Source organism: Cydia splendana, chromosome 9 (assembly GCF_910591565.1).
Source record: "Cydia splendana chromosome 9, ilCydSple1.2, whole genome shotgun sequence".
In the NCBI taxonomy this organism is placed as follows: Eukaryota; Metazoa; Arthropoda; class Insecta; order Lepidoptera; family Tortricidae; genus Cydia; species Cydia splendana.
In genome coordinates, this window is record NC_085968.1 from 3,846,440 (window position 1) to 3,871,418 (window position 24,979).

Genomic DNA, 24,979 nt, shown 5'->3' on the forward strand with positions numbered 1-24,979 from the left:
TATAATGATAATAAACTCGTATAACTTAATATAATAAATACCCACTACCTAATACATTATGTACTGAATGTAAACTACAGTATGCAGACTGCATTAACTAATAACTAGGTACTTAGCACCATGAAATATAATGGAAAATGTAATATTGTAAAGACAAAATCGATGTGCGCCTGATTCTGATTCCGAAGGAGTTGCAGCAAATTTCTAAATGGTCTGTAATATTGAGTTGAGTGTGATATCAAATAGTTTGTGTTTAGATTAATTGTAATTTTAAGTTGTTTTTATTTAGGTATCGTCTTGGGTCGTCCCATTCGTTTTTCGTCAAGTCCTTAAATTAGTCCTATTCTGCTTTCGTCACCCATTCTACATTAGTCACAATACTCACAATTCACAATTGTCGGTGGCTTTCAATGTAGAATGCGTGACGTAAGCTGAATAGGACTAATTTAAGAACTTGACGAAAAACGAATGGGACGACCCAAGATGATACCTTTATTTATTGTTATATATCTTATGTCTAATAAATTTATATTACATATTTAAAATCGAAAGGAAAATTAAGGGGAGAGGCCTTTGCCCAGCAGTGGGACACTCAAATAGGCTAGTGTAAACATGATAAAGTGATAACCGATAATGAGCTCTCTCGAGTGCAGCCCAACAATCGGCATTGGAAATGGTCATAAAACTATAGCGCGGCAAGGACTGACACTGACAGAGCATCGCCGCGATGGCGGCGTCGTAGTGGAGTTTCCCAAGTTATGTCTGTTTCATTGTATTAATCCTTTATTTGATGACGATTGGTGTTTTAGTTTAAATGGTTTAACACAAGGAAAAAAAATCGAAAGTATATTTTTAATCGACTTCAAAAAAGGAGGTTATCAACTCGACTGCATATACATAATATAATATATTATCTCAGAACTCCGTCATTTCTGAACGGATTTGGAAAACCGATTTGGATGATTATTATACGAATACCACTCGTTGTGTCTCGTTGTTTTCAGTTTACCAAAGCTCAAGCTCAACAGAATAAGGATCCAGAAAATAATCACTATTGATCTAGTACTAATACTGTTAAAGCTACTTTGAATTATTAAACATCACGAATGACGGTTCGTCATTGAAAGGGGATTTCCATTACATTAGACAAGGATTGATGGTTGAATGTACTTTGGTAATCATGTGCCTTTATAATGACGAATGCCTTTATAATTAAGAGTACCTATTTATGTAATAATCATACCCCCTTATCAATGTTGAGCTTAGGGAATGCAATCGCGATCTCGCAATTTCGAGATATCGCGAGATCTTGCACGTATTTTCGAGATTCAATCTCGTCGATAGGAAATCTCGGTTTTTGCAATTTCGATGAATATTTTCAGGATCTCGAACAAGATTGAGAGAGATCTCGAAACACCCAATTTCGATTTAGAATTTTTGCGCGAGATCTCGAATCGCCAATCTTGGTGCGAGATTGCTGCAGTACTTATTGTAGCGCGATGTTTCTGCCGACTGCATTACTGCCGCAAATGTAAAAATCAATGTTTTTGCCAGGAATTTTGACATTTGCGGCAGCAATGTAGAGAATGCCGTGTGGCATTAAGTCCGCCGTATTTTTTACTGTGCAATAAAGTTAAATAAATAAATGTCACGCCGCATTACTGCAGCAATAATGCTGATGCCTGATGAATGATGATGTCTGAATTTGAACGGTACCTTAATTGCAACATAAATGCTGCAGCTGCCATTCGAATGTCACCTTAAGCAGCAGCTACGCTTCCCCAACAATAAATTCGTAGCAAAATGGCTTGAAAACGGGGCATGGCAAGTAGGAAACTAGTTAACAATTTAAAACGAATTATTCGCGACTTCTAGTAACAAGTGTTGGTAACTCTTTACACGCCTCTACATCCTTATACACTCATGGACAAACTTACGAACGCAAAACTTACTTTAGGTGCTGTACAATATTTTTCAAACTCGAAGGTTAGGATGACACCTGTTAAAACGCTATAGTGTAAACAACATTATTTGCGGTATTTGACGTCTGTCACTCACAACAGCAATACTACGTAAAATGTCTTGCACATCCAAATCTCAAAGGAAAACAACTGCACTGCGAACGTTTACGTTCTACGTCTTTTTTTTTTAATTTTAGGGTTGGCCGGACACCACCGTTATGAATCGGTAGTCACCTAAGTAAATGGATATGAATTTTTCATTTTTCTTTTAATAAAAATAAGGAAAAGGTGGATAATTAACTGTAAATATGGATATATTTATCGTCACTTAACAGACAACAAATTTGACACAGAAATAACATAAATAAACTTTAAAATAGATCCCCAGTTAGTTTCAATTTTGACAATGGGTGCGACCTACTCGGTCGGTGTATTAAATGCATTTAGCTTGCGGGAAAACCATATAATTCTAGCTTTATTTAAATCTCAAATAAAAATTCATTATACGTCACAATTCGATACCTCAGTCTACGTGCCATCCAATCGTAATCGCTTGCTGTGACAATCGATTTGCGTTAGTTACATCTCTATATACGTCAGTCATAATGTGTCAAATACCGCAAATAATGTTGTTTATACTATAAATCTCGCAAAATTGTATTGTAATGACAGGTGTCATCCTACCCTTCGAGTTTGAAAAACATTATAATCCAGTAATTAAATCTTGTTTTTTGCGTCCTTTCCTCGAAAGGCCGTAGCAGGATATGGGAGGAAAAATTTTACATCTAGAAATACAATTGTGCTAAGTTTTGTTGAAAAATGTCCAGTGGTTGAGCCGGAAAAAAAATCCGAATTCATCAAATCTAAAACTATTGAACCTTATCATAGGTACCTACCATCTTTTTTAAGGTTCCGTACCCTAAGGATAAAAACGGGACCTTTTTGAGTCCTAAGTACCTAATGAAAAAATGTAATGATTAGAAATATATGAAAAAAATTACTAGGTATCCCAGGCGAGACTCGAACTCGACATTAAGTTTTGATTGCAGCGTAATAAAATAGCTTTAAATTCATCTCTATAGTACAGTTTATAACTTTAAAACGAAAAATTGTATTGAAATAGCTTTCATCGTAGCCAACTATGTGAAAAATACTCTTTTCGTACCAACTGCAAAGGAGCGTAACAAGTAACATGCATTTTTCAATGAAAATTTTCTAGTTGCAGCAAAGTGGCTTCTAAACCCGTAAAGGCGGCAATAAGAAACTTGTTACTTAACTATTACACTCCCACTTCGTACTTCTAGTCAGAGTTTATATAACTTATATAATATAAGTCGAAAAAAAGTGGATACTTAATTTTATTTCAAGTGTACACTATACTTTGTTTCACATTTAGGATTTTTTATGTTATGTGAGTTATTTTTACTTAGAATCCCGAGCTCGAGCTCTTTCATATAAGTATTTTTAGATGTTTCCATTTTCATATATTTTTAGATTTTTCCATTCCGTTAGGTATATTTACAAATTCTATGAAAAATGGTAACAGTATGGAAATGAAAATGTTAAGTTACTTCTCTTCTATTAGGATCGAAAGAGCTCGTGATTCTGAGTAAAAACATAAAAATGAAAAGAGTGTGTGAGTGTACTACGAGTAGGTACTTTATAAAATAGCCCATGTAACCGTTTTGATGATTCAATTTTAGTGACTGATCTACTATGTACATATTTTACTGACCAGCTACCGTTATTAATTAGATTATAGAGCGTACATTTATTTTGTACCTAACTGATTAAATTTAATCACACCCAATTTGAAATCAATCGGTCCAGTATTTTCGGAGCAATGGCTGTGAGGCTGTGACAGACTAATGTCTAGTGTGGCTACCACCAGTTTGGCACTGACATAAACGCTATCGCTATAAATTACGTAGACTTTAGAGTATATGTCAATTTTGTATCTGTGACTCATGGGACGGGTGGGACCTTTCGCGAAAATTGAAACCCGAAAGGATTTCGTTTTTCGTTTTGAAGTTTCGAAAACTAAAAAACCGTAGACTAAAAAACTAAAAAGTAGTATTTGAAAACTGTTCAAATATTTTGGACTTGCTCATAATGAACTTCATCCTAACTGTTTTAATAAAATTGTACGCTAGTTCTACTTATGTTTCATTACATTCAAGTTTTGAAAAGTACTTGAGACTCAATTAAGAAAAACGGGGTATCTATGTACCAGAGTCGTTAACTTTGATTGTATTGTCCACAGAAGCGACCCTTTTTTATAAGGTGTTCGGACTTATTCGCATCTTTCCTGTAGACATCGCAAAGTTAAGAGAATCTAAAGCTAATTTTTACGCGGCACCTTTACAGGCGAGGCGGGATACATTTTTTCAGTACTTGAGACTCTCATAAGAAAAACGAGGTATGTACCAGAGTCGTTAACTTTTATTGTATTGTCCACAGAAGTGACTTTTTTCTAAAATGTGTTTGACCCTTTCGGACCTGTGTTGGGTTATTAATTAATGAAACACCGCTTGAATATCTTATTTAATTTTATAACGTCTATAACCAATATTTGCCTATTTTCAACATGAAAAACATCCGATCAGTAAACCAGGCCAACCGCACCCCACCTTTCGCAGTCGAGTAATTAATATCCGGCAGTCAAAGAGTGTTCTCTGGATGGGCCCCATTTCCTAAACGCTGCGGGACCATCAATTTCGAACACGGACCATTAGCGTATTGGTTCGGGGCCCTTGAAACGGGGCGCTAGATGGAAAGCACTAGATTTTGTGAAAAATCTATAGGTACCCAGAAGTTTTATTTTGGCGTTCGCGATGTTTCGGATTTTCAGTGGTACGGTACTAATTTATTTTACTGGCAAGGAGACTCTTGGACAACAGAGACGTTGCAAGTCATCGAATGTCACCGATATAACAAAAGATTAATGAAAATAAATTAAAATTAGACAGGTTTTCGTGATTTTTTTTCTATCAAAACCAACTTGCCTTTCATTAAAATGTGTAAAAAATTAACAAATTATTCATACACTTTTTATAAAAAGGTATATCTTTACACTAAACTGTACTGAATAATATTCTCCACTAGCTTTTGCCCGCTACTTCGTCTGTGTGGAATTAGTGACAGCAGCTAAAGTAGGTATAGCGCCTGGATAATGCTAATAGCAATCATTCAATTCGCGCATTGCTTACTTCAATTATTAGGCAATTCATTAACTCTTTCAATTCCACCCCCCTTTGCATTCTATTCAGGGATGATTTCCGACATAAAAACTATCCTATGTCCTTCCCCGGGACTCAAACTATCTATATACCAAAATTCAACTAAATCGGGTCAGCGGCTTAAGCGTGAAGAGGTAACAGACAGACAGACAGACAGACACACTTTCGCCTTTATAATATTAATAATAATTAGTATGGAATTGTTGAAGCGTATAAGTATTTCAACTGTTTTTTTTGTTCACAGGCTGCGTCTTCCCCGCACGCTGGCATGGTCGCTGGTTCCAATCCGGCGTCATCCAACCCATCTCTATCGAGGGGGACCGGCTCTCCAACAAGGGGCGGTGCCTCTCGTCTGAGGGGGACAAGTTCCTTATCGTCGATGAGTAAGTATACTTTACATTTCACTGTAAGATGGTAGCTGGTTTCAGTTGGCATCATCCAACTCATCTCCATCGAGGGTGACCATCTCTCAGGGCCCAGTTTCATATTGTACGCCTGAATACTTGTAGTCTCAATGTCACACTTGTATTTTCTTGGTATAAACTGGTGGTTTCGTTCAGAGTCGAATTTTTGATTCGGAATTTTAAGAACTATTTTAAATATACGTCTACCGTTTCCTGTCACAATTAAGTATATAAGCCGCGCCTAAGTTAGTTAAAGTTTGCCTGGCTGGATCTTATGAAAAGAAAGATTGTTCAGTGTAAGTAAATGTTGGACTAACTATTTAATTATGCTCACATAGGGTACAATGTTTGAGTAGGTCGTTTGTACTATGTAAGTACTGTTACTGTATTACACAGTAGGTTTTAAAAATGTCTTGTTTATCAAAAGATTTTTTTCTTTCGCAGGAAGGGGTGTTATCGATGTGTGGTCATGCACGAAAAACATACCAACGTTCTGCAATATAAAGAAAGTGAGTACAAACCCACCTATGTACCTAATGCTCGGTTGATTACATGTTTCAAACATCCCGATTAGGGAATGCAATCTCGATCTCGCAATTTCGTGATCTCGCGAGATCTCGCACTAATTTTCGAGATTCAATCTCGTTGACAGGAAATCTCGACTTTTGTAATGTCGGTCGAGATCTCGATTAATATTTTCGAGATCTCGAACGAGATTGAAAGATTGATTCGTGTGAATTACTTTGTATTAAGTAATCTTTTTGACGTTAAATTCATGTTGTTACGGCAGTGCTATTGTGTGCGGCCGGCTTTAGCTGACGATAAAAGCACTGTGGCGCGCTCTGTGTGGAATGTCAAATTAGAGATATATATTTCTTCTCTTTTTTTTATTATTAAATGTTGACTTAATTTGCTCTAGTTATTTTCAAAATATAACATGATGTACCCTAAATTAGTATATACAGAATCCTTAGAGATTTTAGATCAAAATAACACATTTTTAATTATTTTGTCATATCTCGATCTCGTCAAGATTAATCTCGATCTCGAAAGTCTTACGGTCGAGATCTCGAAACACCCAATCTCGATTCAGATTTTTCGTGCGAGATCTCGAATCCCCAATCTTGGTGCGAGATTGCATTCCCTAATCCCGATATCTACATATCCCGATATATGGTTACCTATTCGCATTATCTTCCAGTATTTATATGCTTACCGAGACTAAAGTCATATATCATTTATTCTTCAATTTTGGCACATTACTATACGCTTTTGAATGTCAAAAAGGAAAAACAATAGTTCTAACCCTCTGAACCAAGAAGATACCAACGCAAGAAACTCGGCGATCCTCTTACAGAACAAACTTCTTCTTTGTCGGTCTCTCATTACTGAGGATCGTGACCAGTTTTTGGAGCTCCTGTTAATTTTTCCCGTCGGCCTCAATCTTCCCTAGCCCTCACCGCATGAGGTGGCCTCTTTAACTTCAGACCATCTAGTCAGTGGGGGGTCCTGAGGTCTAACTAATGAAACTATAATTTTCAGCGTTTTGCCACCGCCGAGACGCATTACCCCACCTCTGCTCTCTCATCACCGGAGACGCTCTCCTCTACTCCATGTTCAGGGAGAACGCGGATCCTGTCGACTGCCCGCTGAAAGGGCCCTTCTCCTTCACGTATAACAGGTATGTTGAATCAGCGTTCTGCCACCGTCGAGACGCATTACCCCACCTCTGCTCCCTCATCACCGGAGACGCCCTCCTCTACTCCATGTTCAGGGAAAACGCGGATCCTGTCGACTGCCCGCTGAAAGGGCCCTTCTCCTTCACTTATAACCAGAGATCGGACAGATTGGCGTCATTGCTCGCAATAATGTGGACATGGCTCCAAATTTGATTAAATAATTAATCATTTTTTTTTTTACCTGAGAGTTAATTTTGTTCCCTAGTCAATAAATAGCACTTAAATAATTTAAATATATTTTTGATATAAAAAATGAGTACCTACAGAAAATTTTAAAAACATGCTGATTATTTTCTTTAATAAATTTACATTATAAGAAATCTTTGTGTTATTTATTGATTAGGAATCAAAATTAAACCTCAGGTAAGAAATTAATTAAATGATTAATTATTTAATCAATTTTGGAGTCATGTCTACATTATTGCGAGCAATGTCGCAAATTTGTCCGGTCTCTGCTTATAACAGGTATGTTGAATCAGCGTTCTGTCACCGTTGAGACGCATTGCCCCACCTCTGCTCCCTCATCACCGGAGACGCTCTGCTCTACTCCATGTTCAGAGAGAACGCGGATCCTGTCGACTGCCCGCTGAAAGGGCCCTTCTCCTTCACTTATAACAGGTATGTTGTATCATCATTCTGTCACCGTAGAGACGCATTGCCCCACCTCTGCTCCTTCATCACCGGAGACGCCCTCCTCTACTCCATGTTCAGAGAGAACGCGGATCCTGTCGACTGCCCGCTGAAAGGGCCCTTCTCCTTCACGTATAACAGGTATGTTGAATCAGCGTTCTGTCACCGTTGAGACGAATTGCCCCACCTTTGCTCCCTCATCACCGGAGACGCTCTCCTCTACTCCATGTTCAGGGAGAACGCAGATCCTGTCGACTGCCCGCTAAAAGGGCCCTTCTCCTTCACGTATAACAGGTATGTTGTATCAGCGTTCTGCCACCGTCGAGACGCATTACCCCACCTCTGCTCCCTCATCACCGGAGACGCTCTCCTCTACTCCATGTTTAGGGAGAACGCGGATCCTGTCGACTGCCCGCTGAAAGGGCCGTTCTCCTTCACGTATAACAGGTATGTTGTATCAGCGTTCTGCCACCGTCGAGACGCATTACCCCACCTCTGCTCCCTCATCACCGGAGACGCTCTCCTCTACTCCATGTTCAGGGAGAACGCGGATCCTGTCGACTGCCCGCTGAAAGGGCCCTTCTCCTTCACGTATAACAGGTATGTTGTATCAACGTTCAGCCACCGTCGAGACGCATTACCTCACCTCTGCTCTCTCATCACCGGAGACGCCCTCCTCTACTCCATGTTCAGGGAGAACGCGGATCCTGTCGACTGCCCGCTGAAAGGGCCCTTCTCCTTCACGTATAACAGGTATGTTGTATCAACGTTCAGCCACCGTCGAGACGCATTACCTCACCTCTGCTCTCTCATCACCGGAGACGCCCTCCTCTACTCCATGTTCAGGGAGAACGCGGATCCTGTCGACTGCCCGCTGAAGGGGCCCTTCTCCTTCACGTATAACAGGTGTGTAGAATATCTTTTGTAAAAAATTACATAGGTATGTGTATTATATTTATTATGTGATTTTGAAACAGCGTTGGTACATATAGACCTAAATAACCGTAAATTAAAAGAAATCATTAAAAATGTGAATATACAAAAATACTAAATTATTATTTGATGGAAAACTTGTTTTTGCATTTTTGACTGTAACTAGTAGGCTGAGCCTCTCCAGTTTATAGTTTTTATTGAACTTTTCCGATTTGTAAACTAATTTACACAAAATAACCTCTCGTGCTGTAATCATCCAAAGACCGAAAAATTACTTCCCGATCAAATTAACGTGATCATTGATTAATAGCCTCAGCAGATGTTAAACGGTCCGCTAATGAAGATCACTGCCACGTCACCGTCAACGTCATCTCCGTCAAGCACTAAATGACTTTTGTAATTAAAACGTGTGAAATCATCGCAATCCCATGGGTTATTAATTGACTGCTTTATTGGCTGATTGATGAAATTTTCTGATCAATTATCCTGTCAGAGAATCGGGGGTGAACGATTTTTGAACGATAAAGGCAATGCAGTTGAACGATAGCTGTAGGTAGGTAACCGTTTAATTATTTCTTTTACAAACTCGTGTACCCGTACCATGAGTTACTGGCAGTGTCAAAACTGACATATAACTCTAACATTTACGTAATTTACTTACAAGCGAGAATAGCGAGATGCATAGAAAGTAAGTTACGTTCACGGTAGCGTTTATGTCAGCAGCGTCAGCACTGATGGTAACCGTAGTGGAGCTTTTGTGTAAAGTTTTAATCACTTGTCAAAATAGTAAGTTGGGTTGTTTAAATTAGCAAACAGCTAAATGGTTAGAACCTTGGTTATACCTATATATTTTGATACAAAACACGAAGAACACAAAACACACATGTCATTCTTTTGTGATATTACTGCTGCGGCGAGTGTCGCCGTTGTATCTGTCAATTTCCTTGACAAATCCGGGGCCGGGCCGAAGCTTCCGGCGCTTCGTTTTCTATGGAGAGCACCACGTGATCACCGATCAGCCGTCATAGAAAATGACATGTCCGACGCCTCGGCCTTTGCCCGGCCCGGTCTGCGTGAGTCATCCTTTACTGCCGTGATTATAACATTCAATTAAGAAGAAGACAGATAGAGCCGCATTAAGACCGCTGCAGTAAGTCGCAACAGTAACGGACCTGCAGTTGAAATCGGAGTGAGAACGCAAAATGGGTTTTGTGGATGAAATTGACTTGGCATAGAAGGGTTTATCAAGGTCCTTGTAATTTTTCCAGAGGGCATGGAGACTGCAAGATCCCCGTGTCTTCCATCGAGAGCTGCACAGAAGACTCCCGTCTTCTGCTCAACTACCAGGCGTGTCCTGATATTTCTGCGTCTGAAAGTACAGGTATGTTAACAGCAAGATATTTTTACGTAATAGCTTTTAATAATAAAGAACCGACTTCAAAACTGTAATGTTGTGGTGTAATGTAGGTAATAGTCTTCATCTCGCTCCATGTCGCTCCATCTCCCTACTTTTAACATTGCAGTGAAGAGATATGGTACCGTCCTTTGAACTACGGATGAAAGAATCCCTGCTAACGTAGGTACTATTGGATGTATATAGGAGAACATTCTGCATTAATACTAGCAAATAAAACTATTTACCAAAAGTGTCTATCACCCTCTTGTTATAAACAAATAAAGAGACATCTATTTTTGTAAAGTTATTAATCTTAACTTAATAAGCAAACAAGCTAAGTATGTAGGTAAATAACTTAAATAATCATCCTATTCAAAAGTCTTATTCTTAAGTTGGCCCCTGTGAAATGATGCCGTGGATTCTGGCAGCGTTTTCTCGCTGAATCGTAAAACTTGTGCGTTGTGCGAGGAAGCTGCAAGCTTTTTTGTCACGAGTGCCATCCAAATACCAATGACCAAATTACGAAACTGGTCTTGTGCCGCTGGACCCTATGGGCCGAGGGTCTTGACGCCAAAAGCAACCAAATTAAGAAGAGTAAATCATTTTGAAGCATAGTTTTTTCTGCGTCAATTGATGCAGACTACTAAGATTTGAAACGGTGCAATACACAAAGGAAATTGTCTCGCGTTGTCAGTTTGTCTAGCTTGCAAATAAGTCGGGCAACGTTCCAGAGCTGAGGTGTCGTTTTGATTATACTTAGATTTAGTGGCAGTTTGAAATAGCTGTTTTAAGGGGACATTCAAGGAAAATAAATGGTTTAGCTTTGGCAGCTTTTTGCAGTTATTATTCGTTAGCAATCTGCAGTGCGTCAAATTTAATATACCTAGTTACTTGGCCCGTCAACGGCTGGAGCAGTCACTTTGTAACATTAACAATCCGAAAGCCATCTTTAGCAATAACAGTAATTGCTAGTAAGTACATATTTAATAACAGGACAGGGGCCTTACCATGATGTCCTTATTGCGATTTTGTTTAGGACCTAAACTGATTTGCTAAAGGACGGAGCTATATGAGTCGCATAACTCCGTCCCTTAGCAAATTCAGTTTAGGTCCTAAACAGAATCGCAATAAGGACATCATGGAAGGCCCCAGGAAAACTCTGATTTAATATCAATGTAATATAATAATAATTACTACACATCGGTAACTCGTGGCATTTAGGTAGCACTTAAAAGATTAGTGATGAGCACACATCGGTAACTCGTGGCACTTGACAGTTTCTAACTGACTAGTGATGTGACAATGTTCTTCCTATACTAGTCGAGAAAAAGAAACCACTAAAAAAAGGAATTAATTAAAGTATAATCTTTTAAGTGGTACCTAAATGCCACGAGTTACCGATGTGTAATAATTACATTTAAATTGTGCAATATTAGGTACTTATTATACCGTATTGTGTCTATATTACCGTTTTAACCTGTGGATACCAAGACACCGATCACCGCTAATGAGTTAATACCTGCTTACATCCATAAATGTAGTTTGTCAAAGGACTGTCTCATTTCAAACATAGACAGAGAGAATCTTACTATCTTTGTCTTATACTAGTACTAGCACCCAAAAGAAAAGTTACCTATAGTTTTTTTGTACTTATTTAGGTACTAACAAATTTGGTTTGACCAACTATATTTAAAAATATTTATGTAACTTAGCCTTAAGACCGCCCAGACCGAACACAAACGTAGGTACAAGCTGGATTGCCCGTTGTCTGTCTATTCCTGGCTATCCTGAACACAATAAGCATGACAGCTCTATTTTTAGCGTGATACTAATTTATTCATAGGACGTTCCGTGACGGTCTTGTTTATTCCACTGCGAAAACTTTGTCTTGGACGTTAGATATATTTTTGAACGTTTATTGTAAATCGGGAGTGCCCCCCCCCCCCCCCCCTTCAACTAGGGGGAACTAGGAGTGAACACTGAAAGGGGCGTGAAATCTGTACTAATAAAGACGTCTTCTAGATTTGGGTGGTTTCTTACCTGCACAAAATTTAAAGGCACATTTTTTTATGCCTTAACAACGTAAAAAGTTGGATAAGTTTCAAGAAAATTTCTCAGGAAACAAAGGGAAATATCATTTTGAAACTGGAAAATTTCCGATTCCCATACAAAAGTATGAGAAGTTCCCGAAAATTTTCCATAGGGAATTTCCCAATGTTGGTTACTTTCAGACGGTATATCATTACCGCCTTACATACCTAAGTTGGGTTACCAATGGAACACCAAAATGCGTTCAATATTTTTTGATTAATTACCCTCAGATTTTATTACACCACATGGGTGGCAAACGGTTAAACTGTAACTCCAGAGGGTCTACCGCGATCCACGTTCGACGTGTTGCCTCCCTGTCACACTTACGTACGAATTTACAAGTGCACCAGAGAGGCAACCCGTCGAACGTGGTTTGCGGTAGGCCCTCTGGGGTGTCACACGCGTTTGTCCGACCTTTTAATAACCTTTCTACTGTTTTTAAGATACCCACATAAAAGAAAAAAAAAACTATTTTTAACATTTATATTTATATTTCCAGTGGAAGAGCTAGAATGCCTTGCAACATGGAAAGAGGGCAGCCTCCGATTCCTCGTCGGCAAGCTTCACCACAACCACGCCACCAGCAACGAGGACCGATACCGCTGCTTCGTCTACGAGAAGACTAATGGTATCGGTAAGACTATTTCTAGGTTAGCTCGGATCTAGCTTGTATCTCGTGCAAGCTACTCAGTAAAACAAGGACCGATACCGCTGCTTTGCCTACGAAAAGAAGAAGACTAATGGTATCGGTAAGACTATTTCTAGGTTAGCTCGGCTCTAGCTTGCATATCGTGCAAGCTACACAACAAAACAAGGACCGATACCGCTGCTTCGTCTACGAGAAGACTAATGGACCTAATGGTATCGATAAGACTATTTCTAGGTTAGCGCGGATCTAGCTTTTATCTCGTGCAAGCTACACAGTAAAACAAGGACCGATACCGCATCTTTGTCTACGAGAAGAAGAAGACTAATGGTATCGGTAAGAGTATTTCTAGGTTAGCTCGGCTCCAGTTTGTACCTATCTCGTGCAAGCTATACAACAAAACAAGGACCGATACCGCTGCTTCGTCTACGAGAAGACTAATGGACCTAATGGTATCGGTAAGACTATTTCTAGGTTAGCTCGGATCTAGCTTGTATCTCTTGCAAGCTACACAATAAAACAAGAGTCAATGGAGATATAAGGAAACAACACTGAACTACCCGAAATTAGTTTATAAAAATGTTAGAGGTAGACAAAGAAATCGCAACTACCCTGTACCTCTGCCTGTACCTAAACGTAAAAAGTCATAACTACATCACATTAAATTCGTCATTGTTAATAGAATTCATCTAACCATCGGGTCTCTATACCTATATAATTATTATCGGGGCTTTAGGACGTCGGGCGGACGTTTACTTACTTACCGTATGTACAATTAAATGAATATTGTGGTAGGTACAATCTTGCACAGTCGACGTCAAAGATACGTTTACATTTTTCGCCTTATTACAAAGGCGTTAAAAAAAAAGGTACAAAAGTGTAAACGTATTTTTGACGTCGACTGCACAAATCGACCTAGTTCCACAATAAGCAAGTCTTGGTTTGTAAGTGTAAGTGTAAGATAATGAAAAAAATATTCTTACAAAATATCACAATTCACAACATCCTCTCCATCATGTTCCAGCATCAACAGGCGTGAAAGAAGGCCCAGGCTCCGGCGACGTGGAGTACCGAGTGGCCCAGTCGGGGGACGCGACCTGCAATGGGCTGTTCAGCGCCACGGAGGGGAGTAGGACCATGGCTTTAAAGCGAGGTACGTCATCAGTGTTGCCAGATGGTCACAAAAGTCACATTTTTCGTGACTTTTCGCCTTCTCGTGTGACCTGTGCGTGACTTACGATCTTGAGGCAATTTTTGTGACTTTTTAAGCTAGACGAATTTTGGACCCATGGTTAAAATGCTAGGGGAACTAAAGTGGAAAACACAACTTTTTTTTCTTTCAGATCGATTATTTCCGAAAATATTAAGTTGATCAAAAATAGTCCTTAAAGACCCTTATTCATTTTAAAAGACATATCCAAGACACCCACACTATAGGGTAAAAGCGAAAAAAAAAATCATCCCCACTTAATGTAGGGGAGTCACCCTAAAAAAATATTTTTTCTAGTTTATATTTTATGACTTTGTCAGTGTAGCAAATTTATATATTCATGCCAAATTTAATAATAGAAAGTAGAAAAAAATATTTTTTTATGGTGGCTGCCCTACATTAAAGTGGGGATGAATTTTTTTTTGCTTCCACCCTATAGTGTGGGATGTCGTTAGATAGGTCTTTTAAAACGAATACACTTCAAGAACCATTTTTTGATCAACTTAATATTTTCGGAAATAATCGATCTGAAAGAAAAAAAGTTGTGTTTTCCCCTTTAGTTCCCCTAACTTTTGAACCATGGGTCCAAAAAATATGAAAAAAATCATAAAAACATAGCTTAGTAAAGACTTTCAAGGAAAAATATAGCGAACCTAATCGGTATAGCTGTTTTTGAGTTTTTGCGAATAGTCTATTTTGACAGACGGGTAACTACGGAACCCTACACTGAACATGGCCCGACATGCTCTAAACCGGTTTTTTTTATATTTTATCAGCAGGCCCCAATTTCACCACGGTGACAGGTGCGACAATTGTAAAACATCACTGTTGCTGACGTCACATGCATCCATGGGCTACGGTTACCGCTTACCATCGGGCGGGCCGTATTTCTGTTTGCCACCATCATTGTATTATTTAAAAAAACTTTATTATATCGGAAAAACAGATATTTCTCTTGCTAAGTTTATGACAATTGTCACAAGAAACACTACAATTGTCACGAAATTCCGACATATAACTCATTTCCTGTCAAGATTCACCAACAATTCTACAAATATGTCGACTAGAAAAAATAATTCTTGTTTCACAACATAATTGTAAGACATACAATTGTAGCAAAATGCCTGTCATGTTTGTAAGTATTTCTATAGAAAATATTTTATAAAATTGTAATATGTCACCTGTCGCTTGACAATTGTCGCTCGACATATGTCACTGACAATTGTAGCCGTGGTGAAATTGGGGCCTGGTCACTTAACTTGCTTACTCCAAACTAAAATTTTTATTTATGATGAACAATTACGAAAAAAACCGGGCAAGTGCGAGTCGGACTCGCGCACGAAGGGTTCCGTACCATAATGCAAAAAAAAAACGAAAAAAAAAGCAAAAAAAAAACGGTCACCCATCCAAGTACTGACCACTTTGCTTAACTTTGGTCAAAAATCACGTTTGTTGTATGGGAGCCCCATTTAAATCTTTATTTTATTCTGTTTTTAGTATTTGTTGTTATAGCGGCAACAGAAATACATCATCTGTGAAAATTTCAACTGTCTAGCTATCACGGTTCGTGAGATACAGCCTGGTGACAGACGGACGGACGGACGGACGGACGGGCAGCGAAGTCTTAGTAATAGGGTTCCGTACCCAAAGGGTAAAACGGGACCCTATTACTTAAACCGTCTATTTTTTAACTCTAATTTAACTTTAACAACCTGAAGCTCCTAAAGTATTGATCGTAGAGTAAAATTAAACATAACCAAATTTGTAGGAAATTGTATGATAAAACTTTTGTCCGAAGTAATAGGCTACCTCGCACAACGTATCAGCATTGCGATACAGCGAGGAAATGCCGCCAGCATCCTTGGAACAATGCCTCAAGGGCCTATTTTAGATTTAAGCTAGTTATTAATTTAGTTTAGTAGTACCGAAGTAATTATAATGCTATTTGTACATATATTCGAGATATGAGCAAAAATAAGAAAAAAGGTACCTTTAACCCTCCCTGCACCCTCAGCACACCCCCTACCCTCGAGGACTTTTAGTATGTTTATTTAGACACCACAAGGTATATACCAATTTTCAAAACTACTCGAATTATTTCCGCAGATTTTTCTAATTTGCTTGGGTTATTTCTTAATTTTTTAACTTTCTCATTGACCCCCCAAAAGTAGCCCCCATGCTTAAAATTCATTTGTTTACATGACTTACATGTCCGTCTTTGGGTCACTAATTCCACCAATTTGTACCAAATTTCAACTTAATTGGTCCAGTAGTTTCCGTGAAAATAGGCTGTGACAGACGGACAGACAGACAGACAGACGCACGAGTGATCCTATAAATAAGGGTTCCGTTTTTTCTTTTTGAGGAAAAATCATAAAAGGTTAGTAGATTTTTTGTGAAATATATTATTTTCTGAATTTCTTCTAACAAAATCGATTTACCTACCCATACAATACAATAATATAAAAATGTGACTTGAGCAGCAAAAACGTGACTTTTAGGGAAACGAAACGTAACTTATGACTCCAGAGCCCTGGCAACACTGTACGTCATGGTCTTTTATAATAATTATTTTATGATAAAGGCTAAATTATATACATTGCTTTGAGAGACATATGCGTAAGGGCATCTTGGTTATGGACTTACTTTTTTTACGCTCGAAGTATTCGTATCACCATTAAGACCATAAAGGTCGGACGCCTGCGATGGGCAGGGCACGTGATACGAATGGACGAAGCCAGAGTACCCAAATGCCTTCTAGAAGGTAAGAGGTAAAGGCAAGCCCACAAGCTCAGATGGTTGGACGGCGTGTACCAGGTCATCAGGACCTTAGGAGTGAAAAGTTGGAGAAGGAAGGCCACAAATAGATCGGACTGGAGAGACTTGCTTGACCAAGCTAAGGCCCACCCGTGGCTGTAATGCCTCAGATTATGATGACGATTCGTAACACCAAATATTGATATAGGTTTGATATAGGTAAGAGGTTATGCTTAGAGTTAAGCCTCATTTACACGGCGCGAGAAGTTGCATGCAATATTCAATACATTGAACTATACGTAGAGTCCATAAAATTCAGTCGATCGACCAAATACCGCATAGTAACTAAAATCGCATACATGTTCTTGATCCGTCTGTCTAGATGGTCTCCTTCTTCTTCTTTATATTTAAGATCTGTGCTCTTGTCGGTGGAGCAATCTCCAACTCGTCCGGTTCTCTGCCAGCTCCTTAACCTTCTGGTATCACACGACCTGAACCTTTTCTTTTATTTGGTAAATTTTTTATTTTTTCTCTGTCTTCCTCTTCTTTTCTTTCCTCTATTTTTCCTTCTATGATGTTTGTAAGGAAACAAAATGTCTAAATTGTGCCGATAAATCTACATTTGATCAAAATTGTCTTAGATTGTCCTTGCTCGAGATTTCTCCCATCACCGTTGTGAACTAATAACTAATGAGGAATAGAACCAATACCTAACTAATAACTTTATTTCCAGTATCGGTCCGCTCCAACTGCCAATTCCCGAGCTGGATGACGTTCTCTCACACCTGGCACACCCTCGACTACAGCTCCAACTACACCTTTTACCAGCGGAACGCCACACTCCGCATCACTGACAAGTCTGGCGCCGACATCAAAGTGTACTGCGTCAGCGTGAAGGCCAGTTCGCCCAGCGGGAACTCGGTAGCGTTGGTGGCGCATTGGCAGCATCATTGGTGAGTTTACCACTTGTTCCTTTCTCTCTTTCTCATCACGGCTTTTGTCCCGGTTGCCTGAGATAGGTACCTACTACCTAGGAAGAAGGGACGTTGAACGTTGGCTTTTGTCCCGGTTGCCTGAGATAGGTACTACCTAGGGAGCAGGGACTAAAATCCTAGATCCACGACAATCTTGGGCAAGATCGTAGAACGAAGCAGCAGAAAGGGGAATTTGTATAATAGCAGAGGACTTTTTACGGCTGATATTAAGGCTTAGTGGCGCATTGGAGTTTAGGTAAAAACTGTTTTTTCTCATCACAATTTTTGTCCCGATTTAACACTTTAAACTCTCGCGTTTTGTACACATATTTAATTACACACCGGTCTACCGCGATATAATACATTTCTTTTTACCTTAAATTCCGACGGAAAGACTTTTCGAGTCTTTCCGTGACCACAGCTGGTGTAAAACTCGGCTGAAACGTCGGAATTTAAGGTAAAAACAATTAAATCATATTGCGGTAGACCCCTTTGTCCCGGGTAACACGTAGTTGGTTGTGAGGTATCTGGCCAGCAATGGATCTTTATTCACTTGAACCAGCCACGAAAATCATTCGTTTCTTTTTGAACAGCAACGCTCTTTTTTTCGCGATTTTTGTCCCATAAAAGTAAAGTAGGTACCTCTGCTATTCCTTTCTATCCATGTTTCTATTTGAGCTACCAACTTAATGTTTGCGACGGCATCCTTGAATTAATAATTGCTGAGCATAATTGCTGTTCATATCTCTATATCAAAATTTGATGTCAATTTTATTAATTTCGAGCAATTTCCAATTTCAAGTCCCCTTTGTACAGCAATTAAATATCTATTACCTACACAAGTACGTACCTGATGTTCAGTAAATGTCAAGGGCAAGAACCGTGCCGTCAAGGGCAGATACTCATTTGTAATTCTAGCGGAAAGTCCGTGCAAGTCCGTGACATCCGTGATAAAACAATTTATATTTTACTTGCCACTTAAAAGTTCAAGGTAAATGGACCTTTGCGGCGGTGGTTTAATGGAGTTTTCAAGTATTTCATTGCAAGTGATATTTATTAGAAGAGCTTTAAACATGACCCTCTTATAAACTTTGGTTTACCACATCATCATCATCTTCCTCGCGTTATCCCGGATTTTTGCCACGGCTCATGGGAGCCTGGGGTCCGCTTGGCAACTAATCCCGAGAATTGGCGCAGGCGCAGTCACTAGTTTTTACGAAAGCGACTGCCATCTGACCTTCCAAACCAGAGGGGAAACTAGGCCTTGGTGGGATTAGTTTGGTTTCCTTACTATGTTTTCCTTCACCGAAAAGCTACTGGTAAATATCAAATGATTGGTAGGTACGACCCGGGGTTTGAACACTTTGAACCCCGGACCTCCGGATTGAAAGTCGCACGCTCTTCCCGCTAGGCCACCAGTGCTCTGAACGTTTGTTTAACACATATGATACCTAAATACAATTGACATTATTCGATGTTCCAGCGTATCCCGCTACGTGTGCGTAGTCCTGTATCGGCGGGACACATACATAGCGGAGCTGCAGCGCGGCGCGCCCACCGCGCGCGCCGACGACGCCTGCTCCAACCATCACTTCAACGCCGTCTCCGAGCCCTACGTCACGCTAGTCGGTAAGGTACACCACTATATAAAACTGTTGGTTCGAAGTTCTCAACTGTGGGAGGTACTACTCCGATCTTAAGCATAAGAGCCCTGCGCGGCTCGGCTTAAAAGCTCACTATCAAAAAAGAAGTTGTCAACTGTGCGTTTCCTCAGAAACTTTATGCTCCGCACAGCTAAACTGTGGAATAAACTGTTGCCCGTGGTATTTCCGATACAACCTTAAAACCTTCAAGAATAGAGCGTACTAGGGCGGTTTGATAAGTAACTTGGTTCGACCTGAAAACAACTGTGTTGAGGAATGTTGTGTACTTACTTTACTACTTTATGAAATCAAGCTTTATGAAAAATGTAGAGAACTCACTCGGTTGAGATGCTTATGGCTTCATCTAATTCGCGTACTTTTATTCTTCTGCCAGCTAAAACCATATCCTGAATTTCTATCGAACCAAGTTACTTCTGAAACCACCCTCGTATCTTAAATGCCAGCAACGCACTTGCAACTCCTCTGATGTTCATATCCCGGGGTTTTGGGTCCCGCAATGTTTTGCACTAGCCAAAAAATAGGCGAAAACTTTAAAATCAAACTATTTATTTAAACATTTCTAAGCACAATTTTAGAGCATACTATTATTAATTAATAGTTTGGTAACTATTTTATATATTTGCCTCCTAATATACCTGGCTTGAGATTTGCATTGCATTGCGACATTTGATCGATCGATTGAATTGGTTACATTACACCAACGTTAAACTACGCTATAAATATTAGTTCTAAGTTTTAAAAGGGGGCCTACGCTGAACTCATAATCCTAGGTAACCTCTCTTAGACACTTTATTACCACCAGTCTAATTATTATTTTTTTCTTTTCAGCAAGCAACCCCGAATCAAAAGAATGTCCGTATTCCGGGAAATACGAAATACAGAACCGTCACGAACGAAGCGTTAGATCTATAGAACCCAATATTAGAAATGGTAGTAGGCTGTTCAATTTTAGTATAAGCAATATGTCGAGCGCGCCGATGCTACGGAGTCGGCGTGAAGTGAATGACGTCGGGTGTGTGGTCAGCGGCTTTGATAGGTTGGAGGTGGGGTGTAACTCTGCGAAGAATATGGAGTTTTATTCGAGCTGTGAGAATAAGGAGGTTGTGACAGGTGAGTTTGTACACGTTAATATATGAAATTAACGCATTGCAAGTGTTATTTTAAACGTCAAACTTCTATGAAATTATGACGTATATACATATAACACTTGCACTGCGTGGGCTATCAAAATCGCTGCAGACTTTTCTTGGTCTAACTCTATATAAACTCTGTTTTACTAAACAGAAGAATTAGAAAAGATCAATAAAATTTCATCTCTCATTAAATTTTAATTCTAAATCATACTTGATTTAGAACTATGACTATCGACCAACCGTCCTAGTTAAGTAAGTGTACACCTAAAGTCGGATAACTGTCCCTAATATTTTGTTTTTAATACCAGCGTACACATGCCACGGCGGCTGGTACGAGAACGGCGCGTCGTTCGTGGTGACGACGCCGCTCACGCGCGACAGCCGCGCCGCGCGCCGCTACTGCTTCGTATCGCGCGACCACCGACACGCGCTCACGCTCGCACGCAGCGCGACCAACTGCGAGCGCGTGCCCAGCGGGAGCGACCAGTTGGTATTCAACGCGAGGAATACTGGTGAGTTACAGTCATCAAATAGTCATTGGTAGTAACGCCGCTACCACTTCGTGTCGCGCGACCACCGACACGCGCTCACGCTCACCCGCAGCGCGACCAACTGCGAGCGCGTGCCCAGCGGGAGCGACCAGTTGGTATTCAACGCGAGGAATACTGGTGAGTTACAGTCATCAAACAGTCATTGGTAGTAACGCCGCTACCACTTCGTGTCGCGCGACCACCGATACGCGCTCACGCTAACTCGGAGTGCGACCAACAACTGCGAGCGCGTGCCCAGCGGGAGCGACCAGTTGGTGTTCAACGCGAGGAATACTGGTGAGTTACAGACATCAAACTGTCATTGGTAGTAACGCCGCTACCGCTTCGTGTCGCGCGACCACCGATACGCGCTCACGCTAACTCGGAGTGCGACCAACTGCGAGCGCTTGCCCAGCGGGAGCGACCAGTTGGTGTTCAACGCGAGGAATACTGGTAGGTTTATACAGAACTTTATTTAGAATTAACACTGAGTAAACTAAACTTTATTAGCTAGAGAATAAGGATGAACGACGGATGGTAACTACGGCTATCAAAAGCACAGTTCAAATATAGTTTGATACTATATTAGTAGGTACCTATCATTCAATTTAATACAGGGTAAATTTTCCAAAATAAAATTCATGTTTTTTTTTAAACGTTTTTATAACGTTATTTATCAACTTTTAACTCAGTAGATTTATTGTAATAAAATAATTTCGCCTCCACAGGTGAATGTCAAGATCAAACCAACGCCCAGCCCCTCCAGAGGCTACCATCACCCACCATCATCATCCTGACAGCTGTCATTCTACACTACATCATACCGAGATGATTCTGTCATGTCTACACTTGTAACATAGCGTAATTATATTTAAGGCTTAGATATCACCAAAGTGGAATAAAAACATAGTCAGAGATTAAATTTTTATAGTCAGTCAAGCTCTCTATCTCTCTAATGGCCTCTCCAAACGTCACCGATAATCGCATGCGATTTGCAATACATCGCGGAATTTGGTCGATAGATTGAATGCGTTGCTCCTACTTAACAGGCAATTATCTAAAATCGCGTGCCATTTGTTGCAACGTCTGTAGAAGCCTTAAGATTTTTACGTTTGTGATGGTAGAGTTAGACCAAGAAAAGTCTGCAGCGATTTTGATAGCACACGCAGTGCAAGTGTTATTTTAAACGTCAAACTTCTATGAAATTATGACGTTTAAATAAGACTTGCACTGCGTGGGCTATCAAAATCGCTGCAGACTTTTCTTGGTCTAACTCTATTTTCACACTCTGTGACAACGAAGTCTGTTCAGTTCAGACTATTCAGAGATGGTTCAGAGTTAGCTTGATCCAACTTGTTGAATCTTAAAAAATGAAAACAAAAAAAACGTGGCTCAATCGTTGAGCCAATGACGTAATGCCATAGATCCAATATGTTTGTTGTAACTCATTGACCGAATGACTGTCACTTTTTTTTGTTTACATTATGTTAAGATCGTTTTGAATCTCGGATTAAAGTTTATTCTTCTTTGGTCAAATTACTTAGTGAAAGAATAGAAATAGTAATTAAGCCATTTCACGTACTGTATGCTGTCAATTTTGTTTTTTGTGCCTGCGAAGTTTTGATGTAATTTTTTTTGTACCTCTCGGATTTTGTATTTATAAATACACATGTTATTATGGAAATTGTTTACTAGAAATTTGAAGTTTACCTCGCGATGAATCTTTAAAAAATATGAACTTGATTTATTACTAAGGATTCATACAGAGGTTGAAAACATACTTAAATTCATTGAAATTAAGCATAGGACAATGTTTTTTTTAAGTTTACAGGTAAAAGTGGTTAATTCTGAAATCTTTTTAAGTCGAGGACTTCAGATATCTAGTAAACAGATAATTATGTAAATAGGTACCTAACAAAATATCAATCACATATAATAAGTACACATAATATATCATAGATAGTCCCAAATCGCCTAACTTTTCATGCAATCCTAGTTATGAGATGCAATTTAGCAGAAAAAATATAATAGAATTGAGCTATATATTAATCTTAAAATACCTAGCCTACATTTATTTCCATAGATAAATTAAAGTTGTATTACCCTTACAAAATCACTCTTTGATATTAAAGATTTCAAATATTTTTGGTGTAGATACTAAATTCAGTTTCTTGCAAGCACTCTGAATATTTTAAAATAATCCACTCTGTTAATAGAAAAAGAAATTTAAAAAAAATGGAGACGCAAAGATTCAATTTCCCGTACAAACTTAGAATTTCGCGCCTATAATTTTTTAAAAAGTATGGCTCGCAGACGTATCTGATTAACCTTTTCGACGTCATGTCAAACACAAAAGCCGTCACTCGGACGCCACGTCACCGAAGTGTCAAAACTGAAATTGAACTTTATGCATAGGCACGTAGGCCTATGTTGCTCTGTGGTCTGTGACCGATTAATCGGTCTTTGGCGTTGAACCTGCGGTGCGGATATATTGGCCATTGGCGTCCAAAGGTTAATACCTAATAAAATTGTTTCACGCCTTTTTCTACTGATAAATTAGTTTGCCAGAGTATATATACTTATCCATAATTAGACCAAATATTTTCGTTAAGTACTAAAAAGACAGGTAATTAAAAAATTGGAACGGAAACAGAACCTATTAGTGATTTTGAATTTTGCGCGTTTTTAGTGGTGGAAATAGATTAAATCATCTATATTTTTTTTATTCTGGCATTCAAATCGGTTTTCTTGTAAATATACATTTTGTAGCATTTGTAACTTAGAAACGCACATTTATTGACCACAGGTTCTAGCGTATTAAAATTTCATCCTATTTGCAATCAAAGTATTTTTTCGTAAGTACCCCTTTCTTCAGTTTACATTGAAAGTGGAAGGGATGATTATGCTTACGTATTTGTGTTACTCTGATTAGTTTTAGGCGTTATAATGCAGACTTGTTAAATTCAACGTTTTTCTGTTAGAAAATTGTCATTTTCTGTACAGTTTTTGCTTAAAGATAGAACGTATAAGAACAGGATTTTGAGTTTGAACACATTTAACTAAAAATAAACGTTTTTATAAACTTGCCATGAAGGCAACTTAACCACTGATATTGCAGTTTTTGATTTAATAGGGTATTTGACTACTAGTCGAATCAGTTTCTTTTTTTTGACTGTGAATACGATTTGCTACTATGGAATTTATGATATTCTAGCACGCGTCACGATCAAATTACTTACTCTTTATAGTTTTATACGGGTTTTAGAAATAGAAATTGTGTCTAAAAATAACTGCTGTCTACGTTTTTCTATTAATCTTCTGGTGCTTTATTTCATGCATGGTTTAAAATAATTTATTTTAAATACAGTCAAATACCCTATTATGAAATTTATGAATATTTGAGATGCTTTTATTAAAAATAAAAGCAAATTGGCACATTTTAAGCGCTCTTTCGTTCAAAATAAAAACACATTTAAAAGTTAGAAAAACGTTGAATACATAACAAATAATTTCCTTATTAGATCTACAAAATGATGTGAATGGTTGTGATATATTTCTTGTTGCAACAATTATAAATACTTATATTAGAAGCTTTTCTATATTAATATTTACTGTATTGACATTTGCGTTTATGTAATGACGGGCGTTACTAAAAAAATCAGAGTGATACAG

General features: G+C 38.9%; 1 protein-coding gene across 1 annotated transcript in view; it reads left to right on the forward strand.

Moving 5' to 3' along the window:
- Positions 1-22,579, forward strand: part of LOC134793405 (uncharacterized) — a 115,836-nt gene extending 93,257 nt beyond the window's left edge. The window contains exons 2-12 of the mRNA XM_063764980.1: positions 5,445-5,583; positions 6,049-6,113; positions 7,147-7,285; positions 10,175-10,287; positions 12,893-13,027; positions 14,064-14,192; positions 17,740-17,959; positions 19,464-19,609; positions 20,473-20,754; positions 21,086-21,289; positions 22,036-22,579. Of these exons, the coding sequence (XP_063621050.1) occupies positions 5,445-5,583; positions 6,049-6,113; positions 7,147-7,285; positions 10,175-10,287; positions 12,893-13,027; positions 14,064-14,192; positions 17,740-17,959; positions 19,464-19,609; positions 20,473-20,754; positions 21,086-21,289; positions 22,036-22,139 (1,676 nt within the window). The 3' untranslated portion in view covers positions 22,140-22,579. The remainder of the gene's footprint in view (positions 1-5,444; positions 5,584-6,048; positions 6,114-7,146; positions 7,286-10,174; positions 10,288-12,892; positions 13,028-14,063; positions 14,193-17,739; positions 17,960-19,463; positions 19,610-20,472; positions 20,755-21,085; positions 21,290-22,035) is intronic.
- Positions 22,580-24,979: the final 2,400 nt, after the last annotated feature.